Consider the following 23,921-nt stretch of genomic DNA (forward strand, 5'->3'; position numbering starts at 1 on the left):
CAAAATTTTTTCCTGATTTGAATTCTCCCCTACTTTCCAAATGAAGGTCAAATTAAGATAGCAAGAACCAACTTCCACCATAAAAAAGACCCAAACCCAAAAGAATATTTTTTTTTCTTTAAAGTTGTTCAATGCAATGATAGCTTCTACATTTGAGATTTGAGGTTCGGGAGCATAAAACCATGCGCTGATGCAATCTTTCTTTAGGTTTCTAAAGAAAGGCAGGTGAGTTTCCATTTGTACTTTCATTTTCTCCCTGGCTTGGTGATGGTGTCGGATCAACATTCCAGAGCTCCTTCCGGACGGCCCTTAAGCCTATGGAAAAAAGTGATTAAAACGTAACTGAGGGACGCCAATATCCTGGAGTATCAGTACATGGGGATGCAAAAGGGAGGTGGGACAGACTCGAGTTTAAATCCAGCGACTTTAAAGGTTAACGATGACTTTGTTTTTATACGAAGGAGCCAGTCCCGGGAACACCCACGCGGCTCGAAGAAGAGGGAACGAGTCTGAAAACCGAAACCGGCCCAGGACACACAGACGATGTCCCCGGGGCTCGCTAGTCCTGCCGGCCGGCGGCACGCGGACTCCGCGGATGCACCGGGCCCACCCCAGGGCCATCTCGGCCGGGGAAGCCCCGCCGGGGAAGCTGGGGCTGGGGAGGAGGTGGAGGGGTGGAGGAGGGGCGGCCTGGCCGAGGCCTCGCCCACGCCCTGCCCACGCCCCGCCCCGCCACGATTATAGCTGATGACTCAGGGCGGAGCTCCACATCCAAGCGGCGCCGCCGCCAACTTATCTGGATGGGGCCAGAAGTTTCTAGTCGGCCAGTTGCTACCTCCCTTTATCTCCTCCTTCCCCTTTGGCAGCGAAGAGGCTATTTCCGGACGCTTCCAGCCCTCTCCGGCCACGTCACCCCCTCCTTTAATTCATAAAGGTGCCCAGCGCCGGCTTCCCGGACACGTCGGCGGCGCGCACGACTCTAGCTCCGGTCGCGGCCAGCGAGCGACTCTGCACCTGGAGGTCCGGCACCCCGCGACCCCGTGACCCGGCACCCCGCGATCCGGCACCCAGGCGGCCGCCCCTCTGGGCCGACCCCGACCCAGCATGAGCGCTGCCACCCACTCGCCCATGGTGCAGATGGCGTCCGGCAGCGGTGCCGGCGACCGCGACCCCCTGCCCCCTGGGTGGGAAATCAAGATCGACCCGCAGACCGGCTGGCCCTTCTTCGTGGACCACAATAGCCGTACCACGACGTGGAACGACCCGCGTGTGCCCCCCGAGGTCCCCAAGGTGAGCAGGGCCCGCGCCGCAGGCCGCCGGGTCAGCGGCCCCCCCCTCGACGGCCAGCGGTCGGCACAGGGCCGTAGGGGGCGGCTGGACTGGGCCGGGCTGCGGGGACGCGAGGCGCCAGGTGCTCGCCGGCCGTAGCCCGCCTGAGCCTGTGCCCCGGAGGTCAGTGAAGGCCACCTGGGACGCACGGACCCCCCAGAAGGATACCAGCTCTCAGGGGGTCGGCCTGCTGCCCCCCCAACGAGCCCCCTCCCATGGCCGGCGCCGGGGCGGGGGGAGGTCCCGGAGAGGACTGTCCTCCCTGGGCCGCGTTTGGTTTCCGGGGGTCGGGCGGGAAGTGAGACCCGCGCGGTGGCGCCGGGTCCGGTCCACCGGCTCGATTCGAGGGGCCGTGGGCCAGGAGACGAGGGGAGGCCGGCCTGGTCAGCATCGGAGGCCCGGGCCAGGCCCGGCCGCGGCCTCCGCCCGGCTTCCAGGACCGAGATCCTGGTTTCACCCTGCTGACCATACTTTGGCGGACGCCGGGGGGCCATTGGCAAGCTGGGGTGGGGGTCTTTTAGGGTCTGTTAGGAATTTTACCCCCTAAAGTTCCTGAATTCGATTGAAGGTGTCTTGACTTCACCCTCCCATCTCAGGCACAGAGTGACTCAGGAGACTGGATGTAAATTCATTCCTTTCTTTTTTCCCCATTCTGTATTTGAAATTAAAATTGTATTATTGGTTGAAACTGTTTTCACTAAGAATATATTCTAGTATGACTTGTTAAAAACAAGATGCTGTTCTTCCAGGCAGTTTCTAAACTAAAGATGTGGGACTGTCTCCTAGTTGGCTATTGCCTTAGACATTGCCTCACACTGGCAAGAAAGAGACTTTTTTTTTTTTAATGGCAATACATTCCCTTCCTTGTTATGTTACTAAAATACCTAGGATTTGTTTCTAATACACAAATAACTGTGTAGTAATACTTTTGTATTAGAAGGATGCCTCATTTACATATATGCAGGGATATATACTACTTAATCCTTAGAAGCATGAAAATTTGAAAATAGGAGCTTGGAATGAGTCTGTTAACTTAAAAAATTATAACTAATCGTACTACTCTTGTAATTTTCTATAAATTTGAACTTTTTCAAAATATAAAGCTTGACAAAAAGAAATATACTTAAAGGGTAGTGTTACGTTGTCTGGGCAAAATAAAAATAAAAGTCATAGAGAGTTAATAAGTTATTTTGAAGATTTAAAAATTCACAAAATTAAAAATGCTTTATAAATCATTATTTTAGAAGAAAGATCTGTGTTATCCACCTTCATTTTTATGCAGTTTTTTTCTTAAAAATATTTATAAGACTGGTGCCCAACAGTGAGACACTGTAAATTCAGCAGCTTACATTTATAAGAAATTAATTGTATATTTATTTCTGAAAATTAGTACCAGAGGCTATAATTAGCTGGGATGGGCGTAACCATATATACTTTTTTGCTTGCCTGTTCAGCCCATTATTGAGTGAAACTGATGCTCATTTCAAACCAGCTCTGTTACTGCAGCCTGCAAGGACGTAGATCTTTACTGTGGGCAAAAAAACACAAAAAACAAAAAAAAGTATCATTTTGAGGCTTCCTTCCTATAGAGACAGGGACAGTCGGAATCCGCTGGCATCCTTGGTGGTGAGCGAAGATCAGGTTTGGACACATCCACTCTGAGTGCAGGGTTAAGTCCCGCCTTGCTGGCGCTTTGTTTCCAACATGAAACTCACTCAGCACGTTGAGATCTTTGTGCATCTGTACAGTGGATGGGTTAGGCTGTGGTTTTATAAACTTTTTCAAGGGGGAAGAAAACAGGTTGAGTTACTATTATTGTTCTCGACAAGTAGAAAATGCAAGCTACTAAATCAGAAGTCTGATGCTGGAAAAGTTGATTTGAAAATTTAACAGTCAGAATTTTAAAGTGGAAAAAGGTCCTTAAAGACCTTTTACCCCAGCCTCTATTTTTCTGAGAAAGAAACCCAGAGAGGGGCTTCCCTGGTGGCACAGTGGTTAAGAATCCGCCTGCCAATGCAGGGGACACGGGTTTGAGCCCTGGTCCGGGAAGATCCCACATGCCTTGGAGCAGCTAAGCCCGTGTGCCACAACTACTGAACCTGGGCTCTAGAGCCCGTGAGCCACAACTACGGAGCCCACATAATAAATAAATTTATTAAAAAAACACAAAAAAACACAAAAAACAACCCAGAGAGTTCAAGTGTGTTTCCAAAGGCCACTCAGCTAGTACCAAGAGCAAAGAGAGAACTACACTGAAAAGTCGATAAGAGGCAGTGTATCTGTTCAGAGGAAGGTAGAAGTGTCTTAAATTTTTATGAAACTATGAAACGTGCAGGCTGGAATACTTGATAATTTTTGTGTCCTCCCAACCATCAAGTATTGGGTGGCTGACCTCTGTTCTGTGACTACTTAGATGGTGATGGCTGGATGTGATCAACTCAAGAAAAGAGCTCTCTTTACCAAATTAATTACTTGAGATTTCTCAGCATGGTACCAAAACATAGGGAGAAAACTAACATTCAGTTCATTAGCTCTGGGCTTCATTGCTTTCAAGACTGTGCTTTGATATACACAGAACATCTGTGTGACTAATTCACTTTCACTTATATGAATGACACCTTACTTCAGAGTAAATACAATGGAAAATCCTTCACTGTTACTTTATATTGGAAATTTGGTTTCTTAATGTGGAATGAGAAAAGGGCTCTGGCAGAAAACAAAGGGTGGTTTTAGAGGAACTGAGCTAAGAGGACCCTATGAGCATCCTTACTTTCAAGAGGAGATGCTGTCAATCAATAAAGAGCTATTCATTGAGCATGAAAAACAGAGAAAGCCCTCTTCTGGAGAAGACAGCTTCTGGGTGTTTACAGTTTAACCATGTAGGTACAGAAATGGCTTTCGTGGAAGGAAGAAAAAGATTAGAACTTTGGTTTAGTCTTATCCTCTGTTGTCTTATGATTGATCCTCTCTCATTCCCCTGAGGTGGTTAGAGTGACTTTTCATCCCATTTTTACAGAGGCGGCAACTGAAAGCAAGTGTCTTGCCCTTCATTGCAGAGGCAGGACAGCTAGAGGCAAAGGCTTTGGGCTCAGTCCAGCTCCACTCTGAGCAACTGAACCTGCAGTCTTCCCGGATATTGATTTTCTGCACACGTGGGCTTCCCACTAATCTCCTGGCAATTTCATACCAGTCCAGGCCCCGTCTCTGGCAGAGAGCTTGACGTCCACTTTGGAATCAGGAGATGTGCAGTTTCTGTGCAGCCACTCCTCCGGGCTCTCTTGCTAAATAAACAGAGGCCAGATATTTTGGGGTGTGGCGCTGTGCTGCTCCCTCACAATCCTTCCTGCGACCAGAGCGAGACCCTCCTCCCTGGAGGAGCAGGGCTGTTCTAGCTCTGCCGGTCTTGGAGGTCCCCGGCACGGATTCCCAAGCCTGGCAGTCTCCAGGGAAGCCTTTTAAGAACACACATTGCCAGCTGGGTACCCCCTTGTTCAATCCGAGTTGCTCAGGGTAGGGCCCAGAAATCTGTATGTCAGAAAAGCTTCCCTCTTGGTTCTTGGTTCCGGCAGTCTGGCATTTGGGAGCCACCGAAGGACAATGATCCCACTTCTTAGGGGGGCGGGGGAGCTGTGACTTCACGTGCGCCTGTGTAGGCCTTGGCATCCTCAAGGGGCCTGCTCAACATCTAACCTGCAGAGCCATCACCGGAGCCTCCCTTCCTTCGTGGTGAAACTCACCCGGTGCGTGGCTTCTGGGAACGAACATAGGGGTAGCGTGGGGAGGGGTGGAGCCTGGTGGGGTGCCAGTGCCGGGTGTGGGGAGGTGGTCCCGAGACCCTCCTGAACCCCAGGAAGAAGCAAGCCAGAGTCTCTCCCTCTTGTCTTCCGCTGCCGGCAGAATCTCACCACAGTAATTTGACAGATTATCCTCAGGCTCTGTGCGAGACAGGTAGGAACATCCTTTCAGAGGAAATCGGAAATGTTTTGAATGTCGACTGAAGTAGAGTCCCATTTCTTCCCCTTCATGTTCAGCGGAGCCTCCTGCATTTTCTTAAAGATGAGATCACCTTGTTCTTTGCAGATTGACTGCAGGCTCCTGTGCCTCTTAGAATTGGAACACAGTCAGGAAATGAGTGGCCATTCTCTCCTTTGTGTTTCCAGCAAGTTGCAGTTACTCTGGAGCCCACTTCTTTACCACTGACGAATAGTGATTTGCTGGGGGTGCATAAAGAACGTGGCCAGATGCCTTATGAGTCCAGCTCATCCGGGACCTTCATTCTCCCTCTAAAGAACAGTCTGTGTTTGGCTTATGCAAGAACTGAGCAAAATTTGTCTCCTGTTTTGTGGAGTATATTTACCCTTTACAAGGGTAGAGTCAGTGCCTGGGAACCGTGGCAGTGTTTGACGTTAGCCAGGGCCGGGAAGGCTTGGTTGTTTGTTGCTGTTGGGCTGCCTGTGAGTCAGAAGGCTTCATACCGCCCATGAGGCTTGATTAGCACTGTCCTCGTTTCTGGAATGACACACCGTTGCCTTATATAAACCACTCCGCATGTCTGTTACTTCCTATTGACATTTTAAAATGATCTGGTAATTTTCATAAAAATTAAGAAACCATGCCCAAACCTACTCTTTCTCCCTCATAGTTTTGCTGTTTTCATGTTGCTCTTACATATTTAAGACACCTTATATAGAAAAACGGGGAGCAGGAGGCAAAGGCCTTGCTTATTAGGAACCTCCGAGGACCCTCTAGTGCTGATGGACACCGAGGAGACCTCTCTCCTACCTGACTGAGAAATTCTCCAGCCCCTCCCGGCTCCCCCTTGCTCGTGAATCAAGTCTACACACCCTTTTGTGCCTCAGCCCTCAGACTCACAGCTGGACTTTTGAAGCTAGGCTCCAGATCCCCTCCTTTTGCAGGTGTGGAAGCTGATCTCTAGCCCTTGTTTGGCGTGTGCAGCTGCGTGAGCTATCCGGTGTTCTTAAACTCTTCACATATTTCTATGACAATTTCTTTGGGGGCCTTGGCAGCTTCTCAGCAAGCCAGGCAGCTTGTAAAAGCTTAAGCAGAGAGAATTTCTTCAGGAAGGGATGAACTATTTTTTTGTCTGTCAACATATTTATAGCTATGTGCCAGACGCAGGTGGGTGCTTTTCCAAACCTCTCTTTAAATCCTCAAAGCAGCTCACTAAGGTGGAAGCTGTCAGGCTCACCTTATGCATGAGGAAACAGACTTGGAGAGAGGGGATGTGCCTGGCCTGTCAGCTATGAGGAAACAGAAAGACTGTTATAGCCAGAGGTTTACCACCCCCACCCCCACCCCCGCCCCAGGTGACAGCCAGGCTTGCCGCTAGTGGACCTGGCTGCTTCTCTATACTCAGTCCTTTACGCTCCGAGCTCGCCAGACACAGTTCTGCTGATAAACAGCCTTGAGTCCATCTCTTACAGCCGATCAGAAATGTTGGCTCGTTTCCTGAGCCTGGGTCTGAACCTAGAAGATGGCCCCCAGTCTTCACTCATTCATCTCTTCCGACATTTTTGAGCACCTGCTCTCTGTAAGTCATGGTGTTAAAGGCCACACAGAGGACAGTTCTGCCTCCTCCGGTGCCATTTTCCACAAAGCATTTATTCCGTCTCTCCGGTGAAGTAGGCTGTCCCTGCTCTGGACTCCACGTTACTTCCATTCGAATCTTTCTTCCAAAAGGCAGCACTTTTCTGCTTTGCCTTGGGGTCACGTCCCTGTGGGCTGGGAGTCCCAGAGGCACAGTCTGCGTCTCTTTCCCCTTTCTGCCTCTCAGAGCCCGGCAGGGTCTACAGGCTCAGAGTGTGAAGGATTCCGCGTGGGGAAGAGTAAAACATGGGCCTGGGCTCCAGAGTGGACAGGCTGGTTGAAGGAAAGCATCCCTTACTGAAGAGCGTGTCGCGGGGAGCCTCCTGTTGGTTCCTAAGCAGTGTTATCTTCTGCTCCCAGATGTCTCCCGGGAGCCAGTTCCTTTTTATTGAATTTCTGAATGGCCTTTTCTCCACAGGGGACTTTGGTATTGATTCCCTAAATTCATCCTTACGGGTCTGGAGAAGCTCTTTTTTGTCCCCGCCAGTGACACAGCGTCTTGGAGCAGGCCTGCCCGGGGGGGCAGGCTGCTGGCAACAGCCCGACGCCGCTGAGCCACAACGGCAGAGAGCAGCCCCGGCGCCACGGAAGGAGTCTCTCTCCGGTTTTTGTGTCCATGAAGCTGGCAGTAAGATCAGACGCTACAGAGCGAAGCCTCTTATTCACTGTCAATTCTGAAGCGCCCAGGATTGTAGATTGCCTGCTGCCTACATTAGGAGCCTGTAAACAGTGCGCCTCCCGAGTCCCCGCGCAGAGCTGTGTCCCTAGTGATTGAGGCGAGACTTTCCCCTGAAAATGCCTTAGCATCCTTTTGAAGAGCAAACATTTCCTATTTTGAAGTAACTTCCTCATTTTCTTGAAAATTTAATTTAGTTTAAAGTAGACTTGTTGTTCTTTTCAGTTATTTAAAAAATTCTTCTTGGACAAAGAAAGAAAGAATGAATAGTTTAGAAATGGCAGGAAGAAAGGAAAGGACGTGTGTGGCAGAGAAGGCAGCCACATCGCTTTTGAATCTTCCAGATTATCCCATGGACCCTGAGTGTCAGAGCAGGACCAGCTCTCCTGCTGGGCTAGACCTGGGTTCTGTCCCTGCAGAGGCCCCATGCTGGGCTTGTGTGGAGTCTTGGGGCTGTGGTGACTCAGAGGTGCGCCCTGCTCTCGCTGCCCTGCCTCAGCCAGGCAGTGACTCAGCATCAAGCCCTGGCTCCCTGACCGAGACCACACTCGAACTGAATGTTCCAGGTCTGTGCCTCAGCCCAGCTCCAACCGGGCGAAATGAAATGCTTTCCCTCCTGCTGCGTTTTACCCCAAGAAGCTGAAGGGTTTGGAGACATTAGCCAATAATTATCACACAGTGTACAGGAGTGGCAGGAATAGTGAAAGGGTTAACGTATTCCCGGCCTTGGCGTCTGACAGACCTGGGTTCTGGTGATCTCAGGTAAATCACTCAACTTCCCCGAGCCTCAGTCTCTCCCTCTGAGAAATGGGCATACACCAGTACCTGTCCAGCAGGGTCGTGAGGATCCGGAAAGTGATGAGCCAGGGCCTGACCTGAGGCATGTGTGTGGTCCGTGGCGACAGTCCCAGTCTTCGCCAAGAAGTCGGAGGGGATTCACAGGTGCTTGGCTTTCCCACAGAGTGGACAGTGCTGGCTGGACGTGGGTCTCTTGGTTCCCAGATGGGTATGAAGTCTCGTTTCCCAAGACAAGGCCTCTTCTTATCGCCCCTGGACCACTTTAGCTGACTCTCCTTCCACCAGTGTCCGGACACCCTCAGCACCCTTCCCGGGGGTTTCCTGTGTCCCTCGTGGGGGTGGTGGGTGGCAGTAACTCAGCGTGAGGGCAGATGAAGGTTCTCAGCCAGACCTGCAGCCCACAGCCTCATCAGCCTGTGGACTCACCCCAGATCCCCTGCCCAAGATGGGCCAGCGGAATTGTGTATCCTGTGTTCTGCAGGGGGCGCTGTGTTTACCCTGAATCCCGACTGCTTGAGGCGGGGCTCTCCCTCCAAGCCTCTGCACAGGCCTGAGGACCGACCAGGTGCCCAGTGGTGTTGCGGGGAAACGGAGCCACGTTAAACGAGGGGCTGGCCGTCTGCACAGGTGTACTGGACCCTGCCCTAAGGGGGGGAAATGTCACTGTGGGTGGAGGAGAGAGGCAGGGGGTTTCTAATTGCCACCACCCTTTTGGGGGAGGGTGGTTGCTGGGGAAGGAATGCTTTGAGAAGCTGCTTAGGGTGGGGGAGGAGTCCCTCCAGCAATCCCCCCAAGACTGCCACCATCTGTCAGAGTCTCCCCTTGCCGGAGCTGTGGTTGATGAATTGGAGATTTTTTTCTTTTGCGAAACGGTGTTTTGTACAACATACATGTCCAGTGAAGCCCAGCACCCTGATAACAACAGATGCTTTGCATGGTTGACATCTCACAGATGGAGGAGCCCGGTGACTGAACAGTGTTCTACCTGAGTCTGAGAAAGAACCTTGAGAAACCCATGGAAATGTGTCCATGGGGATGAAGAGGTCTCTTTGTCTAAATTCAGACAAGATTTCGCTTCCTAATATGGAAATTTCAGGTACTTTTCCGTTTGTGATTTATGCCTTTAGATTGATCCCTACCCTTTTTTTTTTTTTTTTTTCCTGAAGAGGAAGTAGGTAGTCTTTAATTTCCCTGAAGCCGTTGAGCTCAGGAGCTGAACCCCAGTGACCGGGATTCTCTTCCTGGTTCTGCAGTCACTTCCCATGTGACCTTGGGCCACATCTGCTCCATGGTATCCTTGAGGAGGGGTCCAGGGGGCCCATGGGGGACTCTGAGCCCCGAGCGCTCTCCCCAGCAGAGGACATACCCAGCTGTGGCCTGGAGACTGCTTATACGCCTTGGGGGGACACACTGAGAATATTAGGGGGACACCAGCAGATGTTCTACTCCCAGACACCAGCCTGGCTTGGCTCTCTCCCCTGGGTCTCAGGGGCATGTGTGCAGGAACCACAGTCACTGCAGGTTGTGTGTTGATTCTCAGGTGAGTTTGTCTGCAAGGCAGACCCCTTCAGCGCCTGGGGCCTGTTGAGGGGAGAGGGGAGTTTAGGGCTCAGGCCCCTAGAGTTGTTTTTAGCTGTGTTTGCTTCCAGGTTGTGAAACTTTAGATACATTTCTTAGCAGAGAAAGTGCCATCCCTGCTAATTAGTGCTCTTAAGACTCTCAGATTAAGGGGCTTCAGACTCTAACGGGCTCATTACCAACTTGGTGAGATCACTGAAGAATTAAACCCAAATTCACAACTCTGTAAACAATAGGCCCAACCAACTGTTGCTTGGGAAAAGCTGGGTTCGTCAATAACTATTTGTGGAATGGAGGAACGTAGTTGTATAGGGCATGGGACGGCTCAGAGTTTCCAAAGACTTTCTCGTGCCTTATTTCACTTAAATCTTGCAGAAAGCCCTGGAAGGCATGGGGATTTTTATAGCTGGGGGAACTGAGTCTTAGTAGCAAGGAGTCCTGTCCGAGGGCACACACCTGGCGAGCAGCAGGGCGGGATTGGAGTCCCGAATGGCAACTTGAAAACAGGGGCTCATCTCTCTCATTTTAAGCACATCTTTAAAATGTGCTTTTCCCTAGCAGAAGCACATAGGGACACCCATCTGAGTAATCCCAGGATCGACTATACATACTTTTTTTTTTTTTTTAATTTTTATTGGGGTATAGTTGATTTACAATGTTGTGTTAGTTTCAGGTGTACAGCAACGTGAATGTGTTATACATACACATATATCCACTCTTTCTTAGATTCTTTTCCCATATAGGCCAATACACAATATTGAGTAGAGTTCCCTGTGCTATACAGTAGGTCCTTATTAGCTATCTATTTTATATATAGTAGTGGGTATGTGTCAATCCCAATCTTCCAATTTATCCCTCCCCCATCCCTTACCTCCTGGTACCATAAGTTTATTTTCTACATCTGTAACTCTTTGTAGATAAGTATGCATACTTTAATAACAGGGCATATCAGTTAAAACCTCCAAGCACCTGGGACTAGGTTGCTTACAGCACAGACTCTTTTCTCACTAGGAGTGCTGTAAACAGACTTTGGTGGATGTGGACTTTACTTATTATGTAGAATATGCCCAAAGTCCATTACGTGCCCCAAACAGGGCTGGGGGCAGTGGAAGAGACCCTTTGCCACATTCCAGTGGGAACTTTGAGTTCGGCTGTGGGGATGTAGATATCTCTTTATATATCACATTGGCAATACCTTATTTCATGTCTGTTGCCTGTAATACCAAATGGAAAGTTTTGGTAGAATGTTGAAGCTCAGGTCTCTATGTGTGCTTTAGAAGGAAGTTTTTCTTTTGTTTTGCTTCCTGCCTGAAAGAGGCAAGCCAAGCCACTTTATTTTATTTTTATTTTTTTGTGGTACGCGGGCCTCTCACCGTTGTGGCTCCTCCCGCTGCGGAGCACAGGCTCCAGACGCGCAGGCTCAGCGGCCATGGCTCATGGGCCCAGCCGCTCGGCGGCATGTGGGATCCTCCTGGACCGGGACACGAACCCGCGTCCCCTGCATCGGCAGGCGGACTCTCAACCACTGCGCCACCAGGGAAGCCCCAAGCCACTTTATTTTGATCCACGTCCTCGCTAAATGGGGAGTCCCAGGATTCTTATTGCCCGTCGTCGTTTTTTCTTTGTTTTAGGAGTACTGAAGTGTCTTTAGTAAAAGTCACTGCCTGGCAGGCGTGAGACTCTTCCGGCCTAGAAACCCAGTTGATAGAATCGGTGCCCTACTTAGGACTCCAGGCTGTTGAGGCGGAGGTGCTGCAGGGCAGCCCTCAGAGTGGCCTTCGTCGCTGTTCCCCTTCATTCAGACTGTGGTCTGTAGGTGTCGAGCCCCCGTTTGAAAGAGCACTGTACCGTGGAGCTGGGGTCGGGGCTCACAGGGGCGCCGCCGTTTTCAGGGTTTATGGTTCTGCCCTGCTTTTAAGGTGCAAGGTCAGCGGCTTCCTCCTCTTCACTTGGTTCATGCAACTTTGGAGCACCTTGAATTCCAGAGAGTTCTAATGTGATTTAACTGGGTGCAGTCAAGAGTGGTCATTTTTAGATTTCCGCCACGTCAGCTTTTCCTTGTTTTTGAGCTTTATGTAGGTGTTTAGAGCTAGAAGAGATCTTGGAATCAGAGGTCACGGAGAACGTCAGGGCTGCAAGGAACCTCCTTTAGGTCAGTGCTCCCACTGCCATGGGGGCTGGACTTGCCCACACACCTCCTGAGTCAGACTTTGTTGGGGTCTGAACGTAGCGTCTGCACCTTTTTGCGTTTCCTGGGCGCTCCGGACGCCCCCTAGAGTCTGAGGACCACTGCTTTACAGAACATCTGGGCCTCCCCTTCATTTCGCAGCTGAGGAAACTAAGGCCCAGGGAGGGGATGTGAGTTGCTTGCGTAGCACACATATTTCAGAGCAGAGTCAGCTTTAGGACCAAGCGCGGCCTCTTTCCAAGTCTCCTAGCTGTCCCCTAAGCACCCACATTGTTACTAAAACTCAGTAGTGAAGTTTAGTTGTGCTCTTAAGCAAACAAGACCTGTGTGAGCCGCGGGCTCATCCAAGCTCAGAACCTGGCCCCAGGCTTGTCTAGTAATAATACCTTGTACTCGATAGGGCAGACTTTGGCTCACCTGAGGTAGTTTTCCCTGCTTTTTATCCCGGCCTTCACATGGAGTTGTTTGGCACCCACAGAGGATTTTAATGCAATGCACAAAGAAGCAGCTTGAACCAGTTCATTTTATCAATTAATGCAGTGAGATAAGCAGTGGAAGTCAGGCTCTTATTTCCTAATTGGATTTCATGTGTATGTATTCCTGATGGCCCCGCCCACAGATGAGGATGACGAGCTGAGCTGGTTGGAAGATCCTGTAACGCCGTCGCTGCTCCTTAGGGAGCTTAGGCAGCTGGTCAGATGAGGAGGCAGGGCTGGCCCCGTCCCTGTCACGGGGTCACACAGAAGTGCAACCCCCAGGAGACGGAGTCCCCAGTCCCCGGCGAAGTCAGGGTGGGGCAGGTAGTGCCTTTCCTCTATGAAAGATGCTGGTTGGTATAACCAGTAGGCTTGGGCTTGAACTCGAGGACACTTCTCACGGGACTGAGGAGACATGTTCTGGTCATATTCTAGGAGAATTATAAATATGAAACATTTAAAAAACTTTTTTCTTGGACTTCCCTGGCGGTCCAGCGGTTAATACTCCGCCCTTCCAATGCAGGGGGTGCGGGTTTGATCCTACATGCTGCGTGGCGTGGCCAAAAAAAAAAACAACCAAACTTTTTCCTTTGAAAAATATTATGTCTTTTTTTTTTTTTTTTTTTTTACTAGACTGTGATGAAAACACAGAAGATAGGAAGGGCAATTTAACTCTTTTGGGCAGTGTTTTTGGTTAGTAAAACTGAAGCGTTTGTTGACAGGGCTCTGATGAGAGGAGAGTAGAAACAGAGGTGGTGTCAGCACCTGGTGCAGACCTTGTTATATGGGTGGGCGTTTCATTTTCGGTTTAAATTATTCACGTAGAAGTGTTAGTTTTCTATTCTGTAGAAGTGAGGTGGTCTTTTTAACTTACCTAAAGCAGTGTTTTCTAAACAAAGCCCCCACCAGAGTGGCAAGGCAGCCCACCTTCTTTCAGAGGCCATCATGAGAGATGTGTGGGTTTTTATCGCATGGCATAAATGGGTCGTTAATTCACACGGAACCAGGAGTACAGACCTCAGGACTGTAGGAAAGTAGCCTCCAGGCCTCCCGTAGCCACCCTGCCTTCCAGCTTGGGCCCCTGACACCCCCAGCCCTGCCTGCGGTGACCGCGCGCTCCCTTCACTGACCCGGACCACTACTCCCAAGACCAGGTCAGGTATCGCCTCCGCTGTCGCAGCCCCTGGGGCAGGTGGAACTGCTCTCCCGCCCGCCTTCCCTTCTTCCTTCCTTTTTCTTCCCTTTTCTTTTTCAGTTGAGGCACAAAATATGCTCAGGGAGATGCATAAAAAGCACAACTCGTGGCAGGCCGGCTCCAGTACCTTCTGGATCCGGGAGCTTCCCCCAGGAGCGGGCAAGCCTCAGCCAGGCCTCTGTATGGCTTCCAGGCCCCGGGAGGGTCTGAGGTGGAGGCCCAGCCAGCAGCTGGCTGTGCGACGATGCTGGGGGTGGCAGCCCTCACCTGTTCGGTCTGGACAGTGTGGGTGGAATGTGGCAGGGGAGGGGCAGTGTGGGGGTCCCGGGGAAGTGGACGGTGTGAGAGACTTCGACACGTATGTACACCCGTTTACCACCACCCAGAGAAAGACGGAGAACATTTCCATCCCCTCCGAAGGTTCCTTCCCAGACGACTCCGTTTTCTCCAGGTGCAGTCACCGTTCTACTCTGGTCACCACCAGTTAACTTCGCCCTTCAGCTTTGATTCCTCTGACACTCTGGGGTCTGAGGAGCATAATCATGGGCCTGTTTAGGGGGGATTCACATGCCTTTTGGCCTTCCCGGCATCACTCTTTTTTTTTGGGGGGGGGCGTCCCTCTTGACGTGCTCTCGTAAAACCTCACGACAGTCCTATGAAGTGGGTGTTGCTAGCTCATTTTCTAGAAAAGGGGATTAAGGCTCACCGAGGTTAAGAGAATTACCCCAGATGAAAGAACTGTTACTAACAGAGGTAAGAATGAACTTGCATCCTCTCTAGAAAGCCCCCTCCTACTAGAAAAGCCCAGGCGGTCCCCCATCCGCAGGGCCTCCTGTGCTTTCCAGGTAGTTTTGCTTCCTGTTTGTTTCATGCAGCCCCCAGTTGGCAGGGATCGTGCCTTGCTGGTTTGGTGATCCCATGGTACCAAGCAACTCGGGAGCAGGACGTTGACCAGGGGCCAGTCAGCGGATGAGGGCCGCTGACTGCTCAGCTCTGCTTTTGTGCGTGGCCAGGAGGAAGCCCGCAGAGACGATGCCCCGGCACTCGTCCAGGCCCCTGCTCCAGTCTGGAAGGAAGGTGCCCAGTGCGTGGAGAAAATGCCCGGACGGCCTATTGTGAGTCAGCTCCGAGCAGCACGGCGTTTCTTCGGTCCCTCTTGCTGCCTCCCTTTTGGTGTCCCTCTCATGGCAGGAATTTGGTTCTGAATGTGAGGCCTGGACCCACTCCCTGCTCTTGGGTGACCTGAGTTAAGCAGGCTAAAATAATGCCGCTGCCCTGAGCACGTGGGTATTCTAATCTGAGAGTGCCTGTCTGCTGGCGTCCCCAAGGACATGGCAACACCCTTGCCTCTCCTTCGTGCTGGAGGCCCTCTGGGGCGGGGCTCGGCAGGAGGCAAGCAGTTCATGGGTCTGAAAGGGCTAAGTTCCAGGGTCAGCCCTTGGCTTTCCCCACTTGTGACCAGTTTCGCCCCACTGGGAATTACACCCTGAAGCTCCTAGAGCCTCAGCTCTTGGCGTTCGTTTGCAGTTCAGAGGGCTGCCTCGTGAGGAAGGATCATGCTCCTTCGTAATAGTTGACCCACTCGGGTGTGTGTCAGTGGCACAAATCCTCGGCCTCCTCCTCCGTAAGAGGACCCTCTAGTGCTCAGGAGGTCGTCAGGACCGGAAGCCGTGGGGGCCCCTGGTTTCAGTTGCCCAGCCTCTGCTTGGTGAGAAGTGACATTGCCCGGCGAGTGACGGGCGAGCCTTGTTGTCTGAAACAAGATCTTTCTCTGTGGTACATCTGGAACTTGGCCTTCTCAAGGGTCCCAAAATAGCCGGGCCGCTGAAGGGAGAGCTTCGTGAGAGGACGTGAGAGAGACCCAGCCGCTCCTCGCCAAGCAAACCTTGTTGGCATCACAAGACCAGCACAATTAATCCCCGGGTTTTGTCCTCATCCCGTGCTGCTTCTGCACCCCCGTGTGTCCCCCTCTCTCGCAGCTTGTTCTGAAAATATGCCTGAGGAGGCAGCGTCCCGCTGCCGCCCCTTCTCGGCAGACTTCCAGGCTGTGGCCTGCGTTGGGGTCCAGCACGAGTCTGTATCGCTAGGAGACATGAGGACCTTTTAGAAAGCAGAGAAGCTGGCTGTGGCTTAGGGAGCTGGAATTGAATGCTCCTCGCACCTTCTGATCTGGGTCTGAAGATTTGGGAGGCGGTCAGTGACTCACCTATATGCACTGCCGCCGTGTCACCCAGCAAAGAAACCTGTCTTACCAGTTTGGGAAACTGGGACTTCTCTTGTGCTCAACAGTTACCTTGGCTCCCCTGCTTCCTCTGGATGCTTCTGATTCTTAAACTGCTGCCCATACAGCGGCTTCACTAGGGGAGGGGGCGTCTGGAAGAAGTGGGGGGGTCAGGGGAGGCGCCCACACTGTGTGTGCTCAGCTGCCCTGGCTGGCACTGTGGGACCCAGGGTCACTCTGGAAGGTCGGAGTGCTCGGCGCCATGCTTGCTCCTGTTCAGGGCTGTCTCCTTCCCAGTTTCTAACAGGTCTGTGTTTCTCTTTATTTTAGGAAACCGCGTCCTCTGCAAACGGGCCTTCGAGGGAGGGCTCCAGGCCGCTGCCCACGAGGGAAGGCCACGCCGTGTACCCCCGGCTCCGGCCAGGCTACATTCCCATCCCCGTCCTCCACGACGGTGCCCAGAGCCGGCAGCCACATCCTGTCTTCGCCTACCCCCAGCCTGGGACGCAGCGCTTCCAAACCGAGGTAGCCCCGGCGGCCCCGCAGAGGCCCCAGTCACCTCTGCGGGGAGTGGCGGAAGCCACCCAGCCAGATAAACAGTGTGGACAGGCGGTAGCGGCTGCGGCAGCCCAGCCCCCAGCCTCCCATGGACCTGAGGTAAGGAGAGGCTTGGCTCGCGGGCCTGTGGGGTGCGACCCGGGGGTGCCGGGTTTTGTGCTTCCTAGGCTGCCCCAGACCCTGATGCGGTGCCCAGGGCAACGCCTGGTGAGATGCGGGGCATCTGGGCCTGGCCCGCAGCGTCAGAGGTCACCCAGCAAAGATCGCTTGCAAGACAGCCCAGCGTCCCCCCAGCGTTTCACAGGTTGGTTTTTCAGGTGGGCAGGGATCATGGTTTATTTTGGTAGTTAAGGAATTGGGGCTCAGAAGGGTAAACGGCTTGGTCCACAATCATAAAGTTGGAAGTGGCGTCGCTGGGACTGGAAGCCTGGCCTTCTGGCTCCTCACGCGATGCCCCGTACACCCACCGAGCTTTCTATATCAGAAATACAGAGATACTCTGTGTTATTTCATTCAGTTCAGTGTTCACAGGTAAGTATTAACTGCTTGGAGCTGTACTGACGTGAAAATGAGACCGCGTACCTGCCCTTAACATGGTCCACAGTTTCAAAGGAAATGTAAAATCAGGAGTCAGGAAGGCAGCTGCTTTTCAGGTTTTAAGCCTGAAGCCGACACTTCTTGCACTAATGTCTAAAGAATAGTTCTTAATCTAGTTCTTAGCTGAGATTTGAAGGCCAGTGGACCCCAGTAGGAATCCTGAGCCGTAAGCCCTCTGGGTTTTGCAGTCTGCACAGCATCCCATCGTGTCTCCTGCACTGCTCTTGAGCACAAATGCTTGCTCCGGGGGTGAAAAATCATAGTTAATGTGGGACACCAGGAGGCTCTTTTCCCTTCCTTGGAGAAACGGTACCTGAATTTGTAATGTTTTTGTTGTAAAAATCAAAAGTGACACGTCAGTCAGAGAAACCTGAACAAATTTAAGCTAGCAGGGCCCTTAGAAGCCAGCTGCGGAAACACCCTTCTGATTTTCTAGAACAGAAAGTAGGTGGCCGGGAAGGGAAAGGGGCCTGGCCTGCCTCGGTCCACACAGGGGACACAGTTCCCAGTGCCCAGCTGAGTTCTCTGTGGATAAGCAGGAAAAGAGTTACGGAGAGAGGAAATGCAGTGACAACAATAAGTAAAACGTAGCGAGCGCTTCCTGTGTGTGGCGCAGGGGCTGGGACACACGCACAGATTATTTTACCGAATTGTCAGGTCAGCCCAGTGACTGGGCTGGGGGTTAAACGCAGCTCCTAAGGCTATTGAGCTGTTAAGAATTTGAGCCCAGGCCTCTTGACTCCTGAGCTCCCAGTCTTAACACTACATTTTGAAAATGGAAAGGCTTACAGACGAGAGGTCATATTAAACCTGCTGCCCAGAGCAGGCGCATAATGGGGACACAGTCGGAGGGCCAGACAGCGGTGGCTCACGGGGCTGTGTATCCACCCTTTGCGTCTTGCAGCGATCCCAGTCTCCGGCTGCCTCGGACTGCTCATCCTCGTCCTCCTCGGCCAGCCTGCCCTCCTCCTCTGGCAGGAGCAGCCTGGGCAGTCACCAGCTCCCCCGGGGCTACATCTCCATCCCGGTGATACATGAACAGAATGTCACCCGGCCGGCAGCCCAGCCCTCCTTCCACCAAGCCCAGAAGACCCACTACCCAGCTCAGCAGGGCGAACACCAGACCCACCAGCCTGTGTACCACAAGATCCAGGGAGATGACTGGGAGCCCCGGACCGTGTGGGCAGCGTCCCCGTTCCGGTCACCCGTCCGGGGTGCGTCCAGCCGGGAGGGCTCTCCAGCCAGAAGCAGCACGCCGGTGCACACCCCGCCGTCCGTCCGCGTGCAAACCGTGGTCGACAGGCCTCAGGTATGGGAGTCGGTGTTGGCAGACTAGCTGGGGCAGCATCTCTCCAGGGCCTGAGGAGCTCTGTGCAGGTGCCCTGGGTCCCCCCCCCCGGCCCCGCCCCACCAGCCCCTCCTGGTTTACGCACATAACTGGGGGGGAGAGCGAGATCCTGAAAACAGCTGGTCATCAGCAGAAATGCAGGCGAGGGCTGTGAGCCTCCAGTGCTTTCTACAGCTTTTGCTCATTTTTCGCTGCAGCTGCCTCAGGGGCAGAGCTCCAGCCACCACCGTGGGCAACGGTGGGCAGAACACAGCGTCACACACCTGTGGGGGGGGGGCCCAGGTGTCTCAGTGCCCACCATACCCTTGCAGTGCCCTGCAGCCCCTCCACACCCCACCCTCAGCCTCGTCTCCTGCCTCACTCACACCCCTTCCTGCACTCTGCAGGCCCTTCACTCTGTTGTCTCCTCTTTTGTGCCTTTGCTTGTGCTGGACCCACTTCCTGACATGCCTTCACAATCCAAGCTGTCCCCATCCTCCAGGGGACAAGCCAGTCTTGCCGCTTCCACGAAGCCTCCTCATCTTTCCCACGGTGCCTAGTATGAGTCCCTTACAGTTCAGCTCTGATTATTCTGTGCATTTATTTCGAAAGTGTTCATCCATCCGCTCTCTTCAGCTCTGCTCTGACCTTGGCCACAGGGAGCATGTCTTACTCCTTTCTCCTCCTTTGCGGTAGAGGACCACGTTCCCTGGCCGATGCCTGGCTGGCTGGGCGGATGGGAAGCCTTCCTTCATGCCTGGTGAAAGTTACAGGCAGGGCCCGCTTATCCTTCAGTAGAGACGTGCAGGCACTGGTTCCTGGGGGAGGAAGTCTTCTAGTTTTAGCCGAAGAACACTCGGCAGCCGGGGCCACTCAGCTGCTGAGTGAATTCTTGGCCACAGTTTTTATTTTTTATTGTTATTTAAATATTTATTTATTTTTTTCAACATTGTGGAAGTGCCTTTACATTTATTTATTTATTTTTGGCTACGTTGGGTCTTCCTTGCTGCGTGCAGGCTTTCTCTAGTTGCGGCGAGCGGGAGCTACTCTTCCTTGTGGTGCGCGGGCTTCTCACTGCGGTGGCTTCTCTTGTTGCAGAGCACGGGCCCTAGGCGCACGGGCTTCAGTAGCTGTGGTGCGTGGGCTCAGTAGTTGTGGCTCGCGGGCTCTAGATCGCAGGCTCAGTAGTTGTGGCGCACGGGCTTCGTTGCTCCGTGGCACGTGGGATCTTCCCGGACCAGGGCTCGAACCCACGTCCTCTGCATTGGCAGGCGGATTCTTAACCACTACGCCACCAGGGAAGTCCCTTGGTCACAGTTTTTAAAAGGAAAGTGCCCTGTAAACAAATGCAGGGCATCTTCTTACTACAGATGGTGACACTGTTCAGGGCCCTCAAACAGAACACCTCCTTTTATGGTTTTTTTGTTTGTTTGCTTTTTTATTTGGAAATGATTTCAACCTTACAGAAGAGAAGTCCAGTATATATGAAATTCATGAAAGCAAAGATTCACCCATATTTACTGTTAACATTTTGCTACATTTGCTTTGTCATCTTTTCCTCTCTCCATATATTATCTATACTTTTTGTTTGAGGTTTAATTGTAAATATCATGCCCAGTACCCCTAAATATGTCAGCAGATATTTTCCTAAGAGAGCGACCTTCTCATTCATACCCACAGTAGAATTGTCAGATGCAGGAAGTTTAACGTCCTTAAAACATCGTTGTCTCATACGCAGTCCCTTCTCAGATCTCCTTTATAGCAATTTCCTCCTGTTCCAGGATCTAATGCAGGATCATGAGCACTGCACGCAGATGTCGTTTTCCTTTAGTCTCCTTTAATCTGGAAAACAGGTTCTCAGTCTTTCTCTGCTTTCATGACCTTGACATTTTTGAAGAGTACAAGCCATAGGGCACCCCCTCTTAAGTGTTTCCGAAGTCACTTACTCAGCCATTGTTTTAAAACCCAAGAAGAGGCGTGTGGCTGGTTCATGAGTGCTAAGGGCCAAAGTTAAGCATTTCTGGTTGGCAGAAGAGATTTGATGGAAAAGGAGGCTACTGGTGTTCAAACAAAACAGCCAAGCGTCCGTCAGATCCTTACTCAGACTCAGTAATCCTTTCAAATGGGAAAGAAGTGCCCATTTGCAAAGCTGGAGCTGTTTCCTCTCATACCTTTCCCATGTTATCAATATTTTCTATAATTGGTGGAACAATATTTAATCCTATTTCCACTTAATCCTATTTGTTTGTAGTGGCCTCCCTTTTATAGCTTGTCTAGAAATCCCTTTTTAGAGGCTTGCAGAGATTTGACCTAACTGAACATTATAGTGGGATTTAGTGTTTTTCATATGGAGTACTTTAGAAATAATGTAGTCCAACTCCTATTTCCCAGTTGATAAAATCAGTGTGTGAGATTTTTAAGGGGGTTTTAGATGTTCACTTAAATGCTAGGTGAACCAAGATGTTTCTGTTTCAAGCATAGTTAATTTTTTAAAATATCGCTATAGCTTATAGTCACATTAGAGAGTATCTCAGCCTCTGTAGCCAATGTAGTCAGTGCAGAGATCCTGCACTGCTGAATGTTAGCTCTGGCACAAATGTGTCCAGGCAGAATTCTTACTGCGTTACCCATTTTCAGCGTCTTGCTCATTCTCAAAAAATACATCAGTCTGGGCAGAAACCACAAGGCTGTCATAGGTGCTTTTAAAAAAAAAAAAAAAAAAAAAGACCATTATAACTTTTCTGAAACAGGAGATGGGAAGGCCACACACTGAGCGGAGACTGTCACACAGGGTGATGAAGGGGGCCAAGTGGGCATTACTACTCCCTGGCTCCATCACCTGAAAGTCTGAGTCACCCAGGACTTTGCTTTGAGGTAAAGTAACTCAGCCGTCAGCATGAGTTTTTGGTATTTTCATTTTTGAAAATTCTGTTGGTTTTCTTTTCATTGCCGTAAGAATACCATCTCCAGAAAAATTCAGTGAGAGATGACAGACCAAGAGACCAGGGTTAACGAACGGAAGCATAACAATGGTTTGGTCACATACATGATGAATATCATATTTTAATTTTGTAACAGGTTTGGCTGACTTTGAAAATCCCTCTTATACTATTAAACTTTTAAAAAGTCATTTCTGTTTTCTTCTAGTCAGTACTAGCTACAAACGACTGCCTGTGACTCTCAGCCAGGTATTAAAACTATCTCTGTGTCCTTGCCTCTTCTCAGCAACCCATGACCCATCGAGAACCTTCACCTATTCCCCAACCTGAAAACAAACCAGAAAGCAAGCCAGGCCCAGCTGGACCAGATCTCCCTCCTGGACACATCCCGATTCAAGTGATCCGCAAAGAGGTGGATTCTCAACCTGTTTCGCAGAAGCCCCTGCCTCCCTCTGAGAAAGTGGAAGTAAAGGTTCCCTCTGCTCCGGTGCCTTGTCCTCCCAGCCCGGCCCCTTCTGCCGTCCCCTCTCCCCCCAAGAACGTGGCTGCAGAAGAGAGAGCAGCCCCCAGCCCTGCCCCTGCAGAAGCCACACCCCCAAAACCAGGAGAAGCTGAGGTACCCCCAAAACATCCAGGTGTGCTGAAAGTAGAAGCCATCTTGGAGAAGGTGCAAGGGCTGGAGCAGGCTGTGGACAACTTTGAAGGCAAGAAGACGGACAAAAAGTACCTGATGATAGAAGAGTATTTGACCAAAGAGCTACTGGCCCTGGATTCGGTAGACCCAGAAGGACGCGCTGATGTCCGCCAGGCCAGGAGAGATGGCGTCAGGAAGGTTCAGACCATCCTGGAAAAACTTGAACAGAAAGCAATAGATGTCCCAGGTCAAGTCCAGGTTTATGAACTCCAGCCCAGCTCCCTTGACACCGATCAGCCACTTCAGGAAATCATGGAGATGGGTGCCGTGACAGCAGACAAGAGCAAGAAAAGTGCTGGAAATGGAGAAGATCCCAGTACTGAAACCCAGCAGCCAGAAGCCAGAGAGGCAGCAGCTCCAAACCCCGGCAGCACGACAGACACAGCTGCAAACCCAGCAGCACCATAGTCTCCACGAAATAAAAAATCAGCCCTGGAGACTGGGAACTGATTGTGTGCTTTAGAGAATTTTAAGTTGCATGCATTTCAGGGCCTTAAAACCAGTTGGTTTTTACTCTTCATAGCTGCTTGGTAGGCAGTAACTTGGGTGGAGGCGAAACACACTAATAAAAGGCCTAAAAGGAGAATGATGCTTTTCCTGTGTATTCGTATTCTGTACAAATAAAGAAGTTGCTTGTTACAGAAGTTTAACCCCATAGCTTGCTGTTTTGGAGCCCTCTCTATATGGGTCCCACTTGTTAGTCATGGATGTGAACTGTCTTTCTACAGCTCTGGACTGAAGGAGTTTTTGCGGGGGTAGATGGGAAGTCGATTTCTCATCAGTAAATATGAAACCCATTTTTCAGAAGTGTTGCCATTTCAATGGGATGATTTTTGTCATCTCATAGCTAAAATACTTAACTTTAGATAGAATAAAATGTGTAAGGAGCTGTAGGAATATCTGTATGTTGGATGACTTTAATGCTACATTTAAAAAAAGGAAAATAAAGTAATAATGTAACTCAAAATGTCTTCTGTGGTTTCTAAATTTTGAAGAGTGGCGGCATCAAGATGGTCTTTCACTGGCTTCAGGAAAAATAAACAGACACATTTACAGGCCTGCTCTGGGATTCGTAACATCTCTACTGGCCCGACCCATGAGAAGATGAGTCTTGGTCATTTTTCATTCTCAGGTTGCAGCTGCAACCTGGGAAGACTCAGAGCTGTGAACCCAGGTAATGGGAACGTGCCCATCACACCTCTTCAGATTGCTCCAGCAGAGGTGCATCTCTGCCCACCTGGCCCCAGGCCATCCGCAGGCCTCACTAAAGGGCTGAGTGGGTTCAAAAGTGCACAGTTCCCAGTATTGTCTGAGGCTGGCCCAAGCGTTCCCTGGAGCCCAGCTCACTGGGGGTTGGGCACATGTTCTATGAGAGTCTTGGGGTCATCTTTATCTGACACTCCCCTGAGTCACCAAGCCAGTCCGAGACCAGGTTTACCTTCCCACATTGGGTTCCTCGAAGTCACTGGGGTTAGGGATCAGATGCGCTGCGAAGCCACTGGGGGGAAGAAGATTGTTCTAGGCTAAGGTTTTTTAAGGGCTTGGGAAGGACCACCGCCCAGAATGCAGAGATGTGCAAGGTTTTGTTTTCTTAAGTCCTTTGCCAAATAAACCTGAAATTGAGAAGGAAGAGAAAGATGGGTCTGAGATCTTGGAACTCCAAGGGAGCCCTCTGGCTTAAGAGCCCCTGAGCTGAATTCCTCATGACTGTATTGAGTTTAATATTGGTGCCTGACGA

The 23,921-nt window shown here is 51.1% G+C and overlaps 1 protein-coding gene across 7 annotated transcripts; it reads left to right on the plus strand.

Annotated features, from left to right (window-relative positions):
• Window positions 1-260: 260 nt before the first annotated feature.
• On the plus strand, window positions 261-23,150 carry BAG3 (BCL2 associated athanogene 3). Of its 7 annotated transcripts, none has more exons than XM_029245424.1 (7): window positions 281-1,290; window positions 8,892-9,037; window positions 9,363-9,506; window positions 13,725-14,962; window positions 16,399-16,725; window positions 18,128-18,532; window positions 21,776-23,143. In XM_029245424.1, exons 4-7 carry the CDS (start codon window positions 14,945-14,947, stop codon window positions 22,589-22,591), a joined length of 1,566 nt encoding a protein of 521 aa, XP_029101257.1. In that variant the 5' UTR covers window positions 281-1,290; window positions 8,892-9,037; window positions 9,363-9,506; window positions 13,725-14,944; the 3' UTR covers window positions 22,592-23,143. The 7 variants fall into 7 exon arrangements, with proteins under 7 accessions (XP_029101251.1, XP_029101253.1, XP_029101250.1 ...); XM_029245423.1 differs by lacking the exon at window positions 281-1,290 and adding an exon at window positions 6,690-8,554; XM_029245418.1 differs by lacking the exons at window positions 8,892-9,037; window positions 9,363-9,506 and having other exon boundaries at window positions 261-338; window positions 462-1,290; window positions 14,861-14,962.
• Window positions 23,151-23,921: the final 771 nt, after the last annotated feature.

This window comes from Monodon monoceros, unplaced genomic scaffold (genome assembly GCF_005190385.1).
Source record: "Monodon monoceros isolate NGI ecotype Baffin Bay Population unplaced genomic scaffold, NGI_Narwhal_1 Super_Scaffold_4, whole genome shotgun sequence".
NCBI lineage: Eukaryota > Metazoa > Chordata > Mammalia > Artiodactyla > Monodontidae > Monodon > Monodon monoceros.

What these genes read in the sequence shown, in the direction of transcription:
- BAG3 (XM_029245418.1), top strand. Translation starts at nt 1,105, where the DNA reads ATGAGCGCTGCCACCCACTCGCCCATGGTGCAGATGGCGTCCGGCAGC. An exon ending in TGCCCCCCGAGGTCCCCAAG is followed by an intron (nt 1,291 to 14,860) that starts GTGAGCAGGGCC and finishes GTGCGTGGCCAG; the next exon opens with GAGGAAGCCCGCAGAGACGA. An exon ending in CCGTGGTCGACAGGCCTCAG is followed by an intron (nt 18,533 to 21,775) that starts GTATGGGAGTCG and finishes GCCTCTTCTCAG; the next exon opens with CAACCCATGACCCATCGAGA.